The sequence below is a fragment of the Pseudophryne corroboree genome, chromosome 1 (assembly GCF_028390025.1).
Source record: "Pseudophryne corroboree isolate aPseCor3 chromosome 1, aPseCor3.hap2, whole genome shotgun sequence".
Classification (NCBI taxonomy): domain Eukaryota; kingdom Metazoa; phylum Chordata; class Amphibia; order Anura; family Myobatrachidae; genus Pseudophryne; species Pseudophryne corroboree.
In genome coordinates, this window is record NC_086444.1 from 299,335,665 (window position 1) to 299,351,567 (window position 15,903).

A 15,903-nucleotide genomic window follows, 5' to 3' on the forward strand; every position below is an offset into this window, starting at 1 on the left:
GGCAGTGAAGCCAGTTCTTTCTGGAAGAAAATCGACAGAGCCGAAATCTGGACCTTAATGGAACCCAATTTTAGGCCCATAGTCACTCCTGACTGTAGGAAGTGCAGAAAACAACCCAGCTGAAATTCCTCTGTTGGGGCCTTCCTGGCCTCACACCACGCAACATATTTTCGCCAAATACGGTGATAATGGTTTGCGGTTACTTCTTTCCTGGCTTTTATCAGCGTAGGAATGACTTCCTCCGGAATGCCCTTTTGCTTAAGGATCCGGAATTCAACCGCCATGCCGTCAAACGCAGCCGCGGTAAGTCTTGGAACAGACAGGGCCCCTGCTGTAGCAGATCCTGTCTGAGCGGTAGAGGCCATGGGTCCTCTGATATTATTTCTTGAAGTTCTGGGTACCAAGCTCTTCTTGGCCCATCCGGAACCACGAGTATCGTTCTTACTCCTCGTATTCTTATTATTCTCAGTACCTTTGGTATGAGAGGCAGAGGAGGGAATACATAAACCGACTGGTACACCCACAGTGTAACTAGAGCGTCCACAGCTATTGCCTGAGGGTCCCTTGACCTGGCGCAATATCTAGTTTTTTGTTTAGGCGGGACGCCATCATGTCCACCTGTGGCCTTTCCCAACGGTTTACCAACAGTTGGAAGACTTCTGGATGAAGTCCCCACTCTCCCGGGTGTCGGTCGTGTCTGCTGAGGAAGTCTGCTTCCCAGTTGTCCACTCCCGGAATGAACACTGCTGACAGTGCTAAGATGTGATTTTCCGCCCATCGGAGAATCCTTGTGGCTTCTGCCATCGCCATCCTGCTTCTTGTGCCGCCCTGTCGGTTTACATGGGCGACTGCCGTGATGGTGTCTGATTGGATCAGTACCGGCTGGTTTTGAAGCAGAGGCCTTGCCAGACTTAGGGCATTGTAAATGGCCCTCAGTTCCAGAATATTTATGTGTAGGGACGACTCCTGACTTGACCAAAGTCCTTGGAAATTTCTTCCCTGTGTGACTGCCCCCCAGCCTCGAAGGCTGGCATCCGTGGTTACCAGGACCCAGTCCTGTATGCCGAATCTGCGGCCCTCTTGAAGATGAGCACTCTGCAGCCACCACAGTAGAGATACCCTGGTCCTTGGAGACAGGGTTATCAGCCGCTGCATCTGAAGATGCGATTCCGACCACTTGTCCAAGAGGTCCCACTGAAAGGTTCTTGCATGGAACCTGCCGAATGGAATTTTGCTTCGTAAGAAGCTACCATTTTTCCCAGGACTCGTGTGCAGTGATGCACCGATACCTGTTTTGGTTTCAGGAGGTCTCTGACTAGAGATGACAGCTCCTTGGCTTTCTCCTGCGGGAGAAACACTTTTTTTTCTGTTCTGTGTCCAGAACCATCCCCAGGAACAGCAGGCGTGTGGTAGGAACCAGCTGTGACTTTGGAATGTATAGAATCCATCCGTACTGTTGTAGCACTTCCCGAGATAGTGCTACTCCGACCAACAACTGCTCCATGGACCTCGCCTTTATAAGGAGATCGTCCAAGTACGGGATAATTAAAATACCCTTTTTTCGAAGGAGTATCATCATTTCTGCCATTACCTTGGTAAAGACCCTCGGTGCCGTGGACAGTCCAAACGGCAGTGTTTGGAATTGGTAATGGCAATCCTGTACCACAAATCTGAGGTACTCCTGGTGAGGATGGTAAATGGGGACATGTAGGTAAGCATCCTTGATGTCCAGGGATACCATGTAATCCCCCTCCTCCAGGCTTGCAATAACCGCCCTGAGCGATTCCATCTTGAACTTGAATTTTTTTATGTATGTGTTCAAGGACTTCAAATTTAAAATGGGTCTCACCGAACCGTCCGGTTTCGGTACCACAAACAGTGTGGAATAGTAAACCCGTCCTTGTTGAAGTAGGGGCACCTTGACTATCACCTGCTGGGAATACAGCTTGTGAATTGCCTCTAGCACAGCCTCCCTGCCTGAGGGAGTTGTCGGCAAGGCAGATTTGAGGAAACGGCGGGGAAGAGAATCCTCGAATTCCAGCCTGTACCCCTGAGATACTACTTGAAGGATCCAGGGATCCACCTGTGAGCGAGCCCACTGATCGCTGAAATTTTTGCGGCGGCCCCCCACTGTACCTGGCTACGCCTGTGGAGCCCCCGCGTCATGCGGTGGACTCAGGGTAAGCGGGGGAAGAATTTTGATTCTGGGAACTGGCTGACTGGTGCAGCTTTTTCCCTCTTCCCTCGTCTCTGTGCAGAAAGGAAGCGTCTTTGACCCGCTTGCTTTTCTGAAGCCGAAAGGACTGTACCTGATAATACAGTGCTTTCTTAGGCTGTGAGGAAACCTGAGGTAAAAAATTTTCTTCCCAGCTGTTGCTGTGGATACGAGGTCCCAGAGACCATCCCCAAACAATTCCTCACCCTTATAAGGCTCTATGTGCCTTTTAAAGTCAGCATCACCTGTCCAGTGTCGGGTCTCTAATACCCTCCAGACAGAATGGCCATTGCATTAATTCTGGATGCCAGCCGGCAAAATATCCCTCTGTGCATCCCTCATATATAAGACGACGACTTATGTTCGCAAAATAGTATCCCTGTTTGACAGGGTTACAGACCACGCTGCAGCAGCACTATCTGCAGGTCTCAGTCTACTACCGGAGTGTGTAAATACAGACTTCAGGATAGCCTCCTGCTTTTTATCAGCAGGTACCTTCAAAGTGGCCGTATCCTAAGACCTTTTTTGACAAACGTGTGAGCGCCTTATCCACCCTAGGGGATATCTCCCAGCGTAACTTATCCTCTGGCGGGAAAAGGTACGCCATCAGTAACTTTTTAGAAATTACCAGTTTCTTATCGGGGGAACCCACGCTTTTTCACACTTCATTCACTCATTTGATGGGGGAACCAAACACTGCCTGCTTTTTCTCCCCAAACATAAAACCCTTTTTTAGTGGTACTTGGGTTAATGTCAGAAATGTGTAACACATTTTTTATTGCCGGGATCATGTAACGGATGTTCCTAGTGGATTGTGTATATGTCTCAACCTCGTCGACACTGGAGTCAGACTCCGTGTCGACATCTGTGTCTGCCATCTGAGGGAGCGGGCGTTTTTGAGCCCCTGATGGCCTTTGAGACGCCTGGGCAGGCGCGGGCTGAGAAGCCGGCTGTCCCATAGCTGTTACGTCATCCAGCCTTTTATGTAAGGAGTTGACACTGTCGGTTAATACCTTCCACCTATCCATCCACTCTGGTGTCGGCCCCCAGGGGGCGACATCCCATTTATCGGCATCTGCTCCGCCTCCACATAAGCCTCCTCATCAAACATGTCGACACAGCCGTACCGACACACCGCACACACACAGGGAATGCTCTGACTGAGGACAGGACCCCACACAGCCCTTTGGGGAGACAGAGAGAGAGTATGCCAGCACACACCAGAGCGCTATATAATGTAGGGATAAACACTATCACTGAGTGAATTTTCCCCAATAGCTGCTTGTATAAACAATATTGCGCCTAAATTTAGTGCCCCCCCCTCTCTTTTTAACCCTTTGAGCCTGAAAACTACAGGGGAGAGCCTGGGGAGCTGTCTTCCAGCTACACTGTGAAGAGAAAATGGCGCCAGTGTGCCGAGGGAGATAGCTCCGCCCCTTTTTCGCGGACTTTTCTCCCGCTTTTTTATGGATTCTGGCAGGGGTAATTATCACATATATAGCCTCTGGGGCTATATATTGTGATTATTTTGCCAGCCAAGGTGTTTTTATTGCTGCTCAGGGCGCCCCCCCCCCCCAGCGCCCTGCACCCTCAGTGACCGGAGTGTGAAGTGTGTATGAGGAGCAATGGCGCACAGCTGCAGTGCTGTGCGCTACCTTGGTGAAGACTGAAGTCTTCTGCCGCCGATTTTCCGGACCATCTTCATGCTTCTGGCTCTGTAAGGGGGACGGCGGCGCGGCTCCGGGAACGAACACCAAGGACGGGTCCTGCGGTCGATCCCTCTGGAGCTAATGGTGTCCAGTAGCCTAAGAAGCCCAAGCTAGCTGCAAGCAGGTAGGTTCGCTTCTTCTCCCCTTAGTCCCTCGTTGCAGTGAGCCTGTTGCCAGCAGGTCTCACTGTAAAATAAAAAACCTAACATATACTTTCTTTCTAGGAGCTCAGGAGAGCCCCTAGTGTGCATCCAGCTCGGCCGGGCACAGAAATCTAACTGAGGTCTGGAGTAGGGGCATAGAGGGAGGAGCCAGTGCACACCAGTTAGACCTAAAGCTTTCTTTTAGTTGTGCCCAGTCTCCTGCGGAGCCCGTCTATTCCCCATGGTCCTTACGGAGTTCCCAGCATCCACTAGGACGTCAGAGAAATAAGTGTTAAAGACTTTTATTTTTGAAAAGGTTTAAATTTTTATTGAAACATACTCCTGTGTTATATATGAAAGCCCATAAAAAGACGTTTAAAAATAAGAATTTACTCACCGGTAATTCTATTTCTCGTAGACCGTAGTGGATGCTGGGGACTCCGTAAGGACCATGGGGATTAGCGGCTCCGCAGGAGACTGGGCACAACTATAAAGAAAGCTTTAGACTACTGGTGTGCACTGGCTCCTCCCACTAAGACTTCAGTTAGGATACTGTGCCCGGAAGAGCTGACACAATAAGGAAGGATTTTAAATCCCGGGTAAGACTCATACCAGCCACACCAATCACACCGTATAACTCGTGATACAATACCCAGTTAACAGTATGATAACAACTGAGCCTCTCAACAGATGGCTCAACAATAACCCTTTAGTTAAGCAATAACTATATACAAGTATTGCAGACAATCCGCACTTGGGATGGGCGCCCAGCATCCACTACGGACTACGAGAAATAGAATTACCGGTGAGTAAATTCTTATTTTCTCTAACGTCCTAGTGGATGCTGGGGACTCCGTAAGGACCATGGGGATTATACCAAAGCTCCCAAACGGGCGGGAGAGTGCGGATGACTCTGCAGCACCGAATGGGCAAACTCTAGGTCCTCCTCAGCCAGGGTGTCATACTTGTAGAATTTAGCAAACGTGTTTGACCCCGACCAAGTAGCTGCTCGGCAAAGTTGAAGAGCCGAGACCCCTCGGGCAGCCGCCCAAGAAGAGCCCACCTTCCTCGTGGAATGGGCTTTTACTGATTTAGGACGCAGCAGTCCAGCCGCAGAATGTGCAAGCTGAATCGTACTACAGATCCAGCGAGCAATAGTCTGCTTTGAAGCAGGTGCACCCAACTTGTTGGGCGCATACAGGATAAAGAGCGAGTCAGTCTTTCTGACTCCAGCTGGACCTTAATGGAACCCAATTTAAGGTCCATAGTCACCCCTGACTGTAGGAAGTGCAGGAAACGGCCCAGCTGAAATTCCTCCGTTGGGGCCTTCCTGGCCTCACACCACGCAAAATATTTTCGCCATATGCGGTGATAATGGTTTGCGGTAACTTCTTTCCTAGCTTTAATCAGCGTAGGAATGACTTCCTCCGGAATGCCCTTTTCCTTCAGGATCCGGTGTTCAACCGCCATGCCGTCAAACGCAGCCGCGGTAAGTCTTGGAACAGACAGGGCCCCTGCTGCAGCAGGTCTTGTCTGAGCGGTAGAGGCCATGGGTCCTCTGACCTCATTTCTTGAAGTTCCGGGTACCAAGCTCTTCTTGGCCAATCCGGAACAATGAGTATAGTTCTTACTCCTTTTCGCCTTATTATCCTCAGTACGTTTGGTATGAGAGGAAGAGGAGGGAACACATAAACCGACCGGTACACCCACGGTGTCACTAGAGCGTCCACAGCAATCGCCTGCGGGTCTCTCGACCTGGCGCAATATTTTTCTAGCTTTTTGTTCAGGCGGGACGCCATCATGTCCACCTGTGGCCTTTTCCAACGGTTTACAATCATTTGAAAGACTACTGGATGAAGTCCCCACTCTCCCGGGTGGAGGTCGTGCCTGCTGAGGAAGTCTGCTTCTCAGTTGTCCACTCCCGGAATGAACACTGCTGACAATGCTAACACGTGATTTTCCGCCCATCGGAGAATCCTTGTGGCTTCTGCCATTGCCGTCCTGCTTCTCGTGCCGCCCTGTCGATTTACATGGGCGACCGCCGTGATGTTGTCTGACTGGATCAGTACCGGCTGGTTTTGAAGCAGGGGTTTTGCCTGACTTAGGGCATTGTAAATGGCCCTCAGTTCCAGAATATTTATGTGCAGGGAAGTATCCTGACTTGACCATAGTCCTTGGAAGTTTCTTCCCTGTGTGACTGCCCCCCAGCCTCGAAGGCTGGCATCCGTGGTCACCAGGACCCAGTCCTGTATGCCGAATCTGCGGCCCTCTTGAAGATGAGCACTCTGCAGCCACCACAGCAGAGACACCCTTGTCCTTGGAGACAGTGTTATCAGCCGATGCATCTGAAGATGCGATCCGGACCACTTGTCCAGCAGGTCCCACTGAAAGGTTCTTGCATGAAACCTGCCGAATGGAATCGCTTCGTAGGAAGCTACCATCTTTCCCAGGATCCGCGTGCAGTGATGCACCGACACCTGTTTTGGTTTTAGGAGGCCTCTGACTAGAGATGACAGCTCCTTGGCCTTCTCCTCCGGGAGAAACACTTTTTTCTGTTCTGTGTCCAGAACCATCCCCAGGAACAGTAGACGTGTCGTAGGGACCAGCTGTGACTTTGGAATGTTTAGAATCCAGCCGTGCTGTAGTAGCACCTCCCGAGATAGTGCTACCCCGACCAACAACTGCTCTCTGGACCTCGCCTTTATCAGGAGATCGTCCAAGTACGGGATAATTAAAATACCCTTCTTTCGAAGGAGTATCATCATTTCGGCCATTACCTTGGTAAAGACCCTCGGAGCCGTGGATAGACCGAACGGCAACGTCTGGAATTGGTAATGACAATCCTGTACCACAAATCTGAGGTACTCCTGGTGAGGATGGTAAATGGGGACATGCAGGTAAGCATCCTTGATGTCCAGTGATACCATGTAATCCCCCTCGTCCAGGCTTGCAATAACCGCCCTGAGCGATTCCATCTTGAACTTGAATTTTTTTATATGTGTGTTCAAGGATTTCAAATTTAAAATGGGTCTCACCGAACCGTCCGGTTTCGGTACCACAAACATTGTGGAATAGTAACCCCATCCTTGTTGAAGTAGGGGTACCTTTACTATCACCTGTTGTGAATACAGCTTGTGAATTGCCTGTAACACTGCCTCCCTGCCTGAGGGAGTGGTTGGCAAGGTAGATTTGAGGAAACGGCGGGCGGGAGATGTCTCGAATTCCAGCTTGTACCCCTGAGATACTATCTGAAAAATCCAGGGATCCACCCGTGAGCGAGCCCACTGATTGCTGAAAAATTTGAGACGGGCCCCCACCGTACCTGGCTCCGCCTGTGAAGCCCCAGCGTCATGCTGTGGACTTAGAGGAAGCGGGGGGAGGACTTTTGCTCCTGGGAACTGGCTGTATGCTGCAGCTTCTTTCCCCTACCTCTGCCTTATTTTCTGACAGGGAATCTGACCACGCAGCAGCAGCACTGCACATCCAGGCTGACGCAATAGCTGGTCTCAGTATAACACCTGTGTGTGTATATATAGATTTCAGGATAGCCTCCTGCTTTCTATAAGCAGATTCCTTCAGGGCGGCCGTATCCGGCGACGGTAGTGCCACCTTCTTTGACAAGCGTGTGAGCGCTTTATCCACCCTGGGGATGTTTCCCAGCGTGACCTATCCTCTGGCGGGAAAGGGTACGCCATTAGTAACCTCTTAGAAATTACCAGCTTTTTATCAGGGAAAGCCCACGCTTCTTCACACACTTCATTTAATTCCTCAGATGGAGGAAAAACTACTGGTAGTTTTTTCTCTCCAAACATAATACCCTTTTTTGTGGTACCTGGGGTAACATCAGAACTATGCAACACATTTTTCATTGCCTCAATCATGTAACGTGTGGCCCTACTGGAAGTTACATTAGTCTCATCGTCGTCGACACTGGAGTCCGTATCCGTGTCGACATCTCTGTCTGTCATCTGAGGTAGCGGGCGTTTTAGAGCCCCTGATGACTTTTGAGACGCCTGGGCAGGCACAGGCTGAGAAGCCGGCTGTCCCACATTTGGTATGTCGTCAAACCTTTTATGCAAGGAGTCGACACTGTTGCGTAATTCCTTCCACAGCGCCATCCACTCAGGTGTCGACCCCGCAGGGGGTGACATCACGTTTACAGGCATTTGCTCCGCCTCCACATAAGCCTCCTCATCAAACATGTCGACACAGCCGTACCGACACACCGCAAACACACAGGGAATGCTCTGACAGAGTACAGGACCCTACAAAGCCCTTTGGGGAGACAGAGAGAGAGTATGCCAGCACACACCAGAGCGCTATATAACACAGGGATCCCACTATAAATGAGTGTTTTCCCTTATAGCTGCTTTTTTATATATCATATATATATATATATATATATCTATACTGCGCCTAAATTTAGTGCCCCCCCACTCTTTTTCACCCTTCTGTAGTGTTCAGACTGCAGGGGAGAGCCAGGGAGCTTCCTTCCAGCGGAACTGTGAGGGAACAATGGCGCCAGTGTGCTGAGGGAGATAGTCCGCCGAAAAAGGGGCTTTCTCCCGCTTTTTCTGGAATACTGGCAGGGGTAATTTTACATCTATAGAGCCTCTAGGACTATATATGATGTAGATTTGCCAGCCAAGGTGTCATATATTGCCCTCAGGGCGCCCCCCACCAGCGCCCTGCACCCATCAGTGACCGGAGTGTGAGGTGTACATGAGGAGCAATGGCGCACAGCTGCAGTGCTGTGTGCTACCTTGGTGAAGACCTAAGTCTTCTGCCGCCGATTTTCCGGACCTCTTCGTTGCTTCTGGCTCTGTAAGGGGGACGGCGGCGCGGCTCCGGGAACGAACACCAAGGTCGGGTCCTGCGGTCGATCCCTCTGGAGCTAATGGTGTCCAGTAGCCTAAGAAGCCCAAACTACCACCTGTTAGGTAGGTTCGCTTCTTCTCCCCTTAGTCCCTCGCTGCAGTGAGTCTGTTGCCAGCAGATCTCACTGTAAAATAAAAAACCTAAATATACTTTCTTTCTAGGAGCTCAGGAGAGCCCCTAGTGTGCATCTAGCTCAGCCGGGCACAAGAATCTAACTGAAGTCTGGAGGAGGGTCTTAGTGGGAGGAGCCAGTGCACACCAGTAGTCTAAAGCTTTCTTTATAGTTGTGCCCAGTCTCCTGCGGAGCCGCTAATCCCCATGGTCCTTACGGAGTCCCCAGCATCCACTAGGACGTTAGAGAAATTAGACTTTGCCCAACCCTATAGCTAAATTAGATGAGCTGCAGCTGCAATTTAAAAATATTAATAGCAATTTTTTTGTTAACAAAATTGCAGCTTTAAAGGCATAATTTCAATACCATTGTACATTTCAGACGAAGATTTGGGGGTTTTCTTTACACCATTGGTAGCATTTATTATACCAAAATTACACTGAAATTGGAGATTGTAAGGCAGAATATTTAATAAAAAAGGTGTTTATTTGATGTGGAATGACCCAAGCCAACGATTCAGGGAGTATCCCCACTTTCATCAAGACCAAGTTAATTATCCAGTGTTTATATAGTGCCACGAGAAGTCCGCAGTGCCTTACAAGGCACATAACCAGACACGGTATTAACAAAATAAAAAAATGACTTACAGTATGGAACATTACAGGACATGGACATGGTTCATAAACAATGCTGCGTCAACAGTCAGAATAATCAAATAAGCAGCAGAGTAGCAGAACCCAAGGGTTAAGTGAGGAAAGGAAATGCAAATAAGATAAGAGGGCCCTGCTCTTGACAGCATACAGTCTAAATGGGAGGAGCAGACAGCCAGGGGTGACACAGAGGAGGGAGACAGTGAGCAAAGAGCATGAAGAAGAGGGTTAGGATGAGAGATAAAGTAGTGTCCAATTTAAGTTTTGTATAGAGGTGGAGAGTCTGACAGGAAGAGGGGAAGAGTCCCAGAGGTACTGAACAGCATGGGCAAAACCTTGGATGTGGGAGTGGGAAACAATAATCAGGTGGAAGGAGAAACAGCAATCATTTGTGGAGCGAAGTGGGTGGATGATGGAAGAGAAAGAAAGTTAGAGACATGAATAGAAAATTGGGTGAGGGCTTTGTAAGAGAGTGTAGGGAGTCTGAATTGGGTTATGAAGCGGAAGGGGTGCCAGTACAGAGCGTGTAAGAGAGGGGAGGCAGAAATGAATAGAGGCTTCTCAGACTGATTGGATATATATAACTTATTTGATGTAAAAGCCAAAGCAGTTCCAAATTTAAAAAAAAAAAAAAAATGGGGGGGGGGGGGGGGGGGGGGGGAGACAACAAAGTTTCTCAGACCCAGCCCTCAAGACTGCCGGGGAGGCATATCGACAACTCCCAAAGTGGCGATATCGCCAATACCCCCTCAGTAAATACTTTTTTTGTAATTAACCCAACAGGGAGTGGCTCCACATAGAAAGAATGCACTAAATAAGGAAAGATGTACAGTTTACTTAATACTGAAGTACTAACACTTTCCTTACTTTGTTTTGTACAAATGCATAATGCCATGAACTATTTCCACTGAGGGATTTCCACTGAAGAAAGTGATCTGCTCCGGCAGCTGTTTTGATGGAGAGTCAGGAGCGGCCTTATTAGAAGCTGCCTGCAAGTCGTCTGTTTTGTCCACCGGTGACTCTAAAAGAAATACAAAAAAAATACATTATCTCTATCTTCATACAATGCCCTTTCTCATATGGCAAACATAACCTAGCTGTCCTTTAGGTGAAGCAGTCTCTTTTAATTCAGAACTCCAGTCCTCAGGAAACCCTAACAGTGCGTGTTTTCCAGGTCTCCTCACATAATCACAAGTGAAATAATTTACAGTATACCAATTATTGCAATTTAAATTGCATCAGTAATGAATACAACAGTGTCCAGCAAGGAGATCTGGAAAACATACACAGTTAGGGTTCCCAAAGTACGGCAATTAGGAAACACTGATTTACTCTATATTCAGCAGTAAACAGAGCACAAAGAAAAACAGCAGAGGTTCATTGTCAAATACATATGCAGGTTGAGTATCCCTTATCCAAAACGCTTGGGACCAGAAGCATTTTGGATATTGGATTTTTCCGTATTTTGGAATAATTGCATACCATAATGAGATATCATGGTGATGAGACCCAAGTCTAAGCACAGAATGCATTTATGTTTCATATACACACACAGCCTAAAGGTAATTTTAGACAATTTTTTTAATAACTTTGTGTATTAAATAAAGTTTGTGTACATTCACACAATTCATTTATGTTTCATACACACACAGCCTGAAGGTCATTTAATACAATATTTTAAATAACTTTGGTGGTCATTCCGAGTTGTTCGCTCGCTAGCAGTTTTTAGCAGCCGTGCAAACGCTATGCCGCCGCCTACTGGGAGTGTATTTTAGCTTAGCAGACGTGCAAACGAAAGGATCGCAGAGCGGCTACAAAAAAGTTTTGTGCAGTTTCAGAGTAGCTTCAGACCTACTCAGCGCTTGCGAACACTTCAGACTGTTCAGTTCCTGTTTTGACGTCACGAACACGCCCTGCGCTCGCCCAGCCACGCCTGCGTTCTTCCTGGCACGCCTGCGTTTTTTCGAACACTCCCTGAAAACGGTCAATTGACACCCAGAAACGCCCTCTTCCTGTTAATCACTCTGCGGCCAGAAGTGCGACTAAAAAGCTTCGCTAGACCTTGTGTGAAACTACATCGTTCTTTGTAATACTACGACGCGTGTGTGCATTGCGCCGCATACGCAGAAGTGCCTTTTTTTGCCTCATCGCTGCGCAGCGACCGAAAGCAGCTAGTGATCAATTCGGAATGATCACCTTTGTGTATTAAGCAAAGTTTGTGTACACTGAGCCATCAGAAAAATAAGAATTTACTCACCGGTAATTCTATTTCTCGTAGTCCGTAGTGGATGCTGGGACTCCGTAAGGACCATGGGGAATAGACGGGCTCCGCAGGAGACTGGACACTCTTTAAAGAAAGATTAGGTACTACATCTGGTGTGCACTGGCTCCTCCCTCTATGCCCCTCCTCCAGACCTCAGTTAGGGAAACTGTGCCCGGAAGAGCTGACATTACTAGGAAAGGATTTGGAATCCAGGGTAAGACTCATACCAGCCGCACCAATCACACCGTACAACTTGTGATAACTATACCCAGTTAACAGTATGAACAATAGCTGAGCCTCATTCAACAGATGGCTCAGAATAATAACCCTATAGTTAAGCAATAACTATATACAAGTATTGCAGAAGTCCGCACTTGGGACGGGCTCCCAGCATCCACTACGGACTACGAGAAATAGAATTACCGGTGAGTAAATTCTTATTTTCTCTGACGTCCTAGTGGATGCTGGGTACTCCGTAAGGACCATGGGGATTATACCAAAGCTCCCAAACGGGCGGGAGAGTGCGGATGACTCTGCAGCACCGAATGAGCAAACTCAAGGTCCTCCTCAGCCAGGGTATCAAACTTGTAGAATTTTGCAAACGTGTTTGACCCCGACCAGGTAGCAGCTCGGCAAAGTTGTAATGCCGAGACCCCTTGGGCAGCCGCCCAAAAAGAGCCCCCTTCCTCGTGGAATGGGCTTTTACTGATTTAGGATGCGGCAGTTCAGCCGCAGAATGTGCAAGTTGAATCGTGCTACAGATCCAGCGAGCAATAGTCTGCTTAGAAGCAGGAGCACCCAGCTTGTTGGGTGCATGCAGGATAAACAGCGAGTCAGTATTGCTGACTCTAGCCGTCCTGGAAACATAGATTTACAGGGCCCCCGACTACGTCCAGCAACTTGGAATCCTCCAAGTCCCGAGTAGCCGCAGGCACCACAATAGGTTGGTTCAAATGAAACGCTGATACCACCTTAGGGAGAAATTGGGGACGAATCCTCAATTCTGCCCTGTCCATATGGAAGATCAGATAAGGGCTTTTACATGACAAAGCCGCCAATTCTGACACATGCCTAGCCGAAGCCAAGGCCAAAAACCTGACCACTTTCCACGTGAGATACTTCAACTCCACGGTCTGAAGTGGCTCAAAACAATGTGATTTTAGGAAATCCAACACTACGTTGAGATCCCAAGGTGCCACTGGAGGCACAAAAGGGGGCTGAATATACAGCACTCCCTTAACAACGTCTGAACTTCAGGCAGCGTCTTTCCTAGCCTTTAACAGCGTAGGAATCACTTCATCTGGAACGCCCTTTTCCGTTAGGATCCGGCGTTCAACCGCCAAGCCTTCAAACGCAGCCGCGGTAAGTCTTGGAACAGACAGGGCCCCTGCAGTAGCAGGTCCTGTCTGAGAGACAGAGGCCATGGGTCCTCCGAGATCATTTCTTGTAGTTCTGGGTACCAAGTTCTTCTTGGCCAATCCGGAGCTACGAGTATAGTTCTTACTCCTCTCTTACTTACTATCCTCAGTACCTTGGGTATGAGAGGAAGAGGAGGGAACACAAACCGACTGGTACACCCACGGTGTCACTAGTGCGTACACAGCTATCGCCTGAGGGTCTCTTGACCTGGCGCAATACTTTTTTAGCTTTTTGTTGAGGCGGGACGCCATCATGTCCACCTGTGGCCATTCCCAACGATTCACAATCTGCGTGAAGACTTCTGGATGAAGTCCCCACTCTCCCGGGTGGAGGTCGTGCCTGCTGAGGAAGTCTGCTTCCTAGTTTTCCACACCCGGAATGAACACTGCTGACAGTGTTAGCACGTGATACTCCGCCCATCGGAGAATCCTTGTGGCTACTGCCAACGCCATCCTGCTTCTTGTGCCGCCTTGTCGGTTTACATGGGCGACAGCCGTGATGTTGTCTGACTGAATCAGCACCGGCTGGTTTTGAAGCAGGGGTTCTGCATGACTTAGGGCATTGTAAATGGCCCTTAGGTCCAGAATATTTATGTGTAGGGAAGTCTCCTGACTCGACCATTGTCCTTGGAAGTTTCTTCCCCGAGTGACTGCTCCCCAACCTCGGAGGCTTGCATCCGTGGTCACCAGGACCCAGTCCTGAATGCCGAATCTGCGGCCCTCGAGAAGATGAGCACTCTGCAGCCACCACAGCAGAGACACCCTGGCCCTCGGGGACAGGGTGATCAGCCGATGCATCTGAAGATGCTATCCTCACTTGTCTAACAGGTCCCACTGAAAATTCCTTGCATGGAACCTGCCGAAGGGAATTGCTTCATAAGAAGCTACCATCTTTTCCAGGACTCGCGTGCAATGATGCACCGACACCTGTTTTGGTTTCAGGAGGTCTCTGACCAGAGATGACAACTCCGTGGCCTTCTCCTCTGGGAGAAACACCTTCTTCTGTTCTGTGTCCAGAAACATGCCCAATATCAGCAGACGCGTCGTAGGAACCTGCTGCGACTTTGGGATATTCAGAATCCAGCCGTGCTGTTGTAGCACTTCCTGAGATAGTGCTACTCCAATCAACGACTGCTCCTTGGACCTCGCCTTTATAAGGAGATCGTCCAAGTACGGGATAATTATAACTCCCTTCTATTGAAGGAGTATCATCATTTTGGCCATTACCTTGGAACACACCCTCGGTGCCGTGGACAGACCAAACGGCAACGTCTGGAATTGGTAATGGCAGTTCTGTACCACAACCCTGAGGTACTCCTGGTGAGGTGGGTAAATGGGGACATGAAGGTAAGCATCCATGATGTCCAGTGACACCATAATATCCCCCTCTTCCAGGCCTGCAATAACCGCCCTGAGCGATTCTATTTTGAACTTGAACTTCCTTATATAAGTGTTCAAGGATTTCAATTTTAGAATGGGTCTCACCGAACCGTCTGGTTTCGGTATCACAAACATTGTGGAATAGTAATCTCGTCCCTGTTGAAGGAGAGGAACTTTGATTATCACCTGCTGGAGGTACAGCTTGTGAATTGCCGCCAGTACTACCTCCCTTTCCTTGGGAGTAGCAGGCAAGGCTGATTTGAGGTAACGGCGAGGGGGAGACGTCTCGAACTCCAGCTTGTATCCCTGTGATACCTGTAGAGCCCAGAGATCCACCTGTGAGCGAACCCACTGGTCGCTGAAGTTCCGGAGACGGGCCCCCACCGCACCTAGCTCCACCTGTGGAGCCCCAGCGTCATGCGGTGGACTTAGTGGAAGCAGGGGAGGATATTTGTTCCTGGGAACTGGCAGTCTGGTGCAGCTTTTTCCCTCTACCCCTGCCTCTGGGCAGAAAGGACGCGCCTCTGACCCGCTTGCCTTTCTGAGGCCGAAAGGACTGTACTTGATAATACGGTGCTTTCTTAGGCTGTGAGGGGACCTGAGGTAAAAGGGTCGACGTCCCAGCTGTTGCTGTGGACACGAGGTCCGAGAGACCGTCCCCAAACAATTCCTCACCCTTATAAGGCAAAACTTCCATGTGCCTTTTAGAATCAGCATCACCTGTCCACTGCCGAGTCCATAATACTCTCCTGGCAGAAATGGACATTGCATTAATTCTAGATGCCAGCCGGCAAATGTCCCTCTGTGCATCTCTCATATATAAGACTACGTCTTTAATATGCTCTATAGTTAGCAAAATAGTATCTCTGTCAAGGGAATCAATGTTATCTGACAGGGAATCAGACCATGCTGCTGCAGCACTACACATCCATGCTGAAGCAATAGCAGGTCTCAATATAGTATCTGAGTGTGTATACACAGACTTCAGGATAGCCTCCTGCTTTCTATCTGCAGGCTCCTTTAAGGCGGCCGTATCCTGAGACGGCAGTGCCACCTTTTTTGATAAGCGCGTGAGCGCCTTGTCCACCCTAGAGGATGTCTCCCAGCGTAACCTATCCGTTGGCGGGAAAGGGTA

The 15,903-nt window shown here is 49.1% G+C and overlaps 1 protein-coding gene across 2 annotated transcripts in view; it reads right to left on the minus strand.

The window, feature by feature from the left end:
* The window catches only part of BRAP (BRCA1 associated protein), a 155,897-nt gene that overhangs the window by 128,519 nt on the left and 11,475 nt on the right, over nucleotides 1–15,903 (minus strand). For both annotated transcript variants that reach the window (XM_063964394.1, XM_063964393.1), the window contains exon 3: nucleotides 10,575–10,728. In XM_063964394.1, coding sequence (XP_063820464.1) covers nucleotides 10,575–10,728 — 154 coding nt within the window. The remainder of the gene's footprint in view (nucleotides 1–10,574; nucleotides 10,729–15,903) is intronic.